The 5,718-nt window shown below is 39.6% G+C and overlaps 1 protein-coding gene across 1 annotated transcript; it reads left to right on the top strand.

Moving 5' to 3' along the window:
- The first annotated feature begins 352 nt into the window (after positions 1-352).
- LOC123439214 (heparan-alpha-glucosaminide N-acetyltransferase-like) lies at positions 353-4,767 on the top strand. Its single transcript, XM_045115954.1, has 11 exons — positions 353-538; positions 1,953-2,090; positions 2,186-2,267; positions 2,680-2,756; positions 2,914-3,026; positions 3,135-3,246; positions 3,335-3,451; positions 3,579-3,670; positions 3,768-3,834; positions 4,160-4,238; positions 4,348-4,767. The coding sequence occupies exons 1-11, from the start codon at positions 365-367 to the stop codon at positions 4,500-4,502; spliced, it is 1,206 nt and encodes a 401-aa protein (XP_044971889.1). The 5' UTR covers positions 353-364; the 3' UTR covers positions 4,503-4,767.
- The last annotated feature ends 951 nt before the right edge of the window (positions 4,768-5,718 follow it).

A 5,718-nucleotide genomic window follows, 5' to 3' on the forward strand; every position in this document is an offset into this window, starting at 1 on the left:
AATACGTGAAGCCCTATAAATCAGAAAGGAGGTAGTAACTCCCTTGCCTTGGATCAACTCTAATAAAGAAAATGGCTCTATGCATCATAATGGTGCAAAGGCAGGATTTACATCCTTGTTTTCGAAGAATAAAAATGGTAGAGACTCTAGAAACACCTATAAACTAAGGTGTTCGCGCACAACGTTGGGTGGTCTTCAACTGCCATGGATGGTTGTCGGTATGATAAAGTAGATTTAACAAAAATGAATGCGGTTTTGCTGATGGAGGCAGCAGAAAGGCAAGACGTTCGCCCCCCAGTATATAAATCAGCAGCGGGTGGAACAATGGAAGCTCAGAGTTAGTCCGTAGCTCAGCAGCAGCAGCATGTCGGCGGCAAAGATAGTCGTCCATGGCTGTGCCGGCAGGGAGCTTCGTGAGGGAGAAGAGGAACACTGTCCCGACGTCGAGGCTGGCAGCGGCGCCGTCAGCGCCCAGGAGGCGGCGCCGGGACGGGAGAGGCTCGTGTCGCTCGACGTCTTCAGGGGCATCACCGTCGCGGTCAGCTAACTTTCTACCTGTCTATAGCTGCTATCTCCATACAATATTAGTCCAAAGCAAACTGTCATGCATAGCTTCACGCATGGCGCCGGTACGCACGTGACGTAAAAGCACCGGGCCCTTTGTGTACTATACTGCCGTTTTTCTCTCGAGGAATACTAAGGTAGGGGCTTAAAAATTCCCGCAAAATATTTTCCAACCCACTCCACAAGGATACTACGATACATATGCACATACAAATAAACAAAACCATTATATAATCTGGCATAATACATTTCTGGTCCTTATTTTCTACTAAGCCAAAAAAGAGAGTTTTGAGTGGATGTGTAGTTCCGACAAAAAACACAAGGAATGAATAGTATATATCTGTTGATATAGATGCATAGCCCGTCTTTCTCCACTAGCTTGAGCTTTTAGATCAATTGACTGACGCGTGCAGTATTACATAGTATCGGAGTCACATTTAAACCCGAGGAAGCTACGCGTAAGGGAAGTGTTGACGTATAAATGCATATCCCACATTTCCCCATCAGCTTGACCTTTTGGATGAAATGTCTGGTGCCTCCAGTTCTACAATATTTATAAATGATTCATGTGCTCGCTTCCTTGCAAACGGAATGCGTCTATACAAAACATTCCTATGGAATCCTTTTTATTTGTGGGGTCGAATTCTCATTCCTATGTTTTTCCTATGAAAACTGTTCAAACCTAATGAGGCCTCCATACCATAGTACTCATGTCAGCCTTTTTCGGTACTCCCTCCGGTCTTTTTTAGTCTGCATATAAGTTTTGTCCGAAGTCAAAGTATCTCTACTTTGACCAAACTTATAGAAAAAATCATAAACATTCACCATGCCAAATCAATATTGTTAGATTCTTTACGAAATGTAGTTTCATAATGTATATATTTTGTATTGTAGATATTGATATTTTTTAATATAAATTTGATCAAACTTTGCAAAGTTTGACTTGACCGAAATCTAATACGCGGAGTAAAAAGGACCGGAGGGAGTACCAAGCTCCAACCACTTAACCAGACAACCAGTCAAAAAAAAAACGAGACATTATTTTTTTCATTGTGACCTGGTCCTATCACTATGACCCGGTCTTTGTGATACCTTCTCACAATGCTTTGGATGTGGATTATATATAGTCTTATATTTTTATCTATTTTTGATTGAAAGCCCATTTTTTCAATATTCCGAGATGTTCTAAGGACACCTCAGCGAACAACTAAGCTTAGCTCAAAACCCTATAAATGCATAGGATTGCACCCAACCTCTTTTATTAATTATTAAGGTAGAATACAAAATTTTATGTTACAAAGAGAAGCCCTGGCCCGAGACCTCAAAGTTAATTTTAGCCTCCCCCTCCACAGGTTAATTTAACCTAGTGAAATTTTTGAATATTACAGCTGATGATCATTGTCGACGATGTTGGTGGTCTTGTCCCGAAGATAAGCCACTCGCCGTGGGATGGCGTCACACTAGCGGATTTCGTGTTCCCCTTCTTCCTCTTTGCTGTCGGGGTATCGTTAGCCTTCGCCTACAAAGTACTGCTATTGCTCATAATATTAAATTGGCAATCACTTACACCAATTCAACTCCAGTATGTCTAGCATTAGTGGCTAAACCATGCTTTGTGCAGAGGCGGTCGGATAGAGTGTCGGCAACCAAGAAGGCTATTCTCCGGGCCACAAAGCTGTTTCTTACGGGCCTCCTTCTTCAAGGTAAATACACCTGCATTTAGTTGGCGACATTCATCAGAAATCATGTGCATTTTTTTGCGGGTTCGTCAGAATTCAAAAGACATGCTAACTGTGGTATTTTGGAGATCCTGTCAATTTGATTTCAAACGTAGTCCAGTTTCTCACATAATTGTTCATTAACATACCACTGTTAATTTTGTGGAGAGTTGTATTTATCATATATCTCTAATGAACACAAATAATATACTGTTATTCAATGGTGATATAAATTATACTTTGTTAAGGCAGAGTAATAATTTGGCCACCAAACTAAAAGTACATTTTATTTCCGAGCAACAGAAAATTTACAAATTCAAGCAGTTCAGAGAGAAAACATGATTTTGTCCTGATTTTAGTACTATAGTTGTAAAACTATGAGCTTCTGTTTTTCAAGGTGGCTTCTTGCACAACATACATGATCTCACCTACGGGGTTGACATTAGCAAGATACGTTTGATGGGTGTCTTACAGGTACTTATAATCGCCAGTCCATCCATCATTCCTAATGCAACTCTTAGTACGATCATGCACTAGTAAAACAAAGTTATGTAAAGAACACACGAGAGATCTGTGTGGGTGATCTAGCGCAACAATTAACATTTTTTTAAAAATATCTGACTTGATACAGAGGATTGCGGTCTCATACCTAGTGGTGGCGCTATGCGAAATCTGGCTAAGTGGTGGCGACGAAGGAGGCATAGGCTCTGGCTACACAATAATCAGAAAATACCGCCTCCAGATGTGAGCATAGTACACTGACAAATGTTACCCATTGTTATTTAAGTTGCATAACTAGTTAATCAATTTGTTATTCACGTATTTTATATTCCTTTGCATTCCTTTTCAAAGGTTTGCCGGTATTTTCCTCATGGCCACATACACAATGATTTTGTATGGTTTGCACGTGCCAGACTGGGAGTATGACATCACATCACCGGATTCAACCACAAAGCATTTTGTGGTACGCTTTCTCTTCTGAAACTTTGTTCTTCTTTGTATTCGGTATAAATGTTTTCTAAGTTTTATTTTTGTGCTTGTATCAAATGCAGGTGGCATGCGATGTGAGAGGGCATACAGGGCCAGGTTGCAACGCCGTTGGCATGATTGATCGAAGTGTCCTTGGAATCCAGCATCTTTATACACGTCCGGTCTATCTCAAAACAGAGGTATATATCCAATCAGATCATAACCACAAGAAGATAGTGAGGTCCTCAAATTCTAGATATCTCGTTTTGTGCAATATACCTAGCAGTCATGACAAGTTTTCTCATCCTTCCCTTTGGGACTTTGCAGTGGTGTAGCATCGACTCCCCCGGCAATGGACCGCTCCCGTCCGACGCGCCAGCATGGTGCGAAGCCCCCTTTGATCCCGAGGGCCTCCTAAGGTATACATTAGTGGCACCTTCCTCAAACAGTCCTTAGTCACTTCAAGATGCATCCGAATCTCACTATATATACTAATCCTCTTCATCTACAACACAGCTCCTTGATGGCAATCGTGACGTGCTTGATCGGGCTCCAGTTCGGGCATGTCATCGTCCACTTTAAAGTATATATATCCTTCTGCCCCACTAGAATCTCAGTTTTTTTTCATTTATGATGGTCACTGGATTTTAGTCCCCTTGACTAAGAAAATCTGAGGGACTTTTTATTGTTTGATTAAGGGAATATATTAATATCGTGAGGGACTTTTTATGGCATAAAGTTATCGGTTATCTCAAATGAGGAAATTGTTATTGTCATGCATGATTCAGTTTGTTTGTCATTTCTACTTGTCATGGCGTCCTTAGAGACTAGTAAAATTTGTTGGTGTGCATTCGTTCGTCGTCTACGAAATCTTAGTCCTGGCGATTAACTCCGCATCATCCATACAGGGACACGATGAGAGAATGGTGCGTTGGTCCATTCCGGCATTGAGCCTACTAGCTCTGGGCTTCACACTCAACTTGTTCGGTAGTTATTTTATTTGTTGATTAATTATCTTGTGACTGGAAGGAATAGTAAGTTTTGATTTTTTTTATCAACATGATTGACAAGGTGCTTTGGGTTGACGTACATGCAGGGATGCATATGAACAAGTCACTATACAACCTTAGCTACACTTATGTCACCGGAGGCGCAGCTGGTCTTTTCTTCGCAGGGGTCTATTTATTGGTTCGTAAATATGAACAAAAGGATTTTAAGATTTCAGTTCGATGTTTAATTATAAAATTTTAACTATTCATCTCACATGACACAACTCGAGTTTAGATTTCACCTCACGAATCCAAAATTGGACAAACAAAACCCTCAAATATGAAAATGAAGGATTCCCACTCTAACGGTATGGGAGGAGAGCTATCATTATCAATTAGTAAACTTGAAACAACAAACTATAGAAGGACAGATCTACAAAAAAACATATGTGAAAAGCTATGGATTTTCAGAAATAATCACCAAAACTTTTTGTAACAAGGATAAAAAAAAATCACAATATGTAGAAATTTTGGGGAAGAGAAATTATTTTGTGTACACAAAAAATGGAAATGATGGCACTTTCAACCATTATTTATGTACACACATAATAATTATATGTTCAACTGGTTTTACAGTAAATTTAGTTTTTATCATATTTTCTTATGTTTTTATGTTGACCATAGAAAACCACTGTCACATTATCCAAAACATCCGCAGAATAGTCTATGAGGGTAATGTTTATAGCTTGGTTGTTAGGTTTAGGTTTTCATGGTTGGGTGCAATTTGACTAGTTTAAATATGTATGCACTAAATTGACTCTGTGGGGAGTTGAGAAGCGAAAATGATAACTTTCTAAGTGATTACTGGAGCTCATTAATTTATTCTTTCTCAAGAATAGAAGTCCCTCTAGGTAGCACATTTTGAAGGAAGCCGTAAAAATGAGAGAATGTAGAATAGGGCAACAATGTTAATAGTCAAATATTTGGGGATTGCTAGCTCAAGCCACCACATTACAACATGATTTGTCTTTCAACATTTTAGCTGATTCTCTCTGTTTTATTTAATGAAACAAATCAAAATTTTCAGGTGGACGTCTACGGTTACAAGAGGCCGATTCTCCCAATGGAGTGGATGGGAAAGCATGCCCTAATGATTTTTGTTCTAGTAGCATGCAATGTCGCGCCAATCCTGCTCCAGGGTTTGTACTGGAGAGTACCAAATAATAGCCTTGTAAGGGACCTAAAGTATCTTTGATAGTAATTAACTAGTGGTATTGTTTTTCCAAATGTTGCCTACCTAAAGATTGTTTTTTTGTCTGTTGTTTTCTCGAACAGTTGAAACTCATCGGAGCAGGTGGCTAATCTTCGGGTTGTTGGTTAGTTCACTCATGGTTGGAGGAAGTGCGGTATCAACTATCAAGTCGCAAAGCGAGAGCCTATTTTACTCAAACTCAATGAAATTGCATAGATCCCAAAAG

This window comes from Hordeum vulgare, chromosome 3H, assembly GCF_904849725.1.
Source record: "Hordeum vulgare subsp. vulgare chromosome 3H, MorexV3_pseudomolecules_assembly, whole genome shotgun sequence".
Taxonomy (NCBI): Eukaryota; Viridiplantae; Streptophyta; class Magnoliopsida; order Poales; family Poaceae; genus Hordeum; species Hordeum vulgare.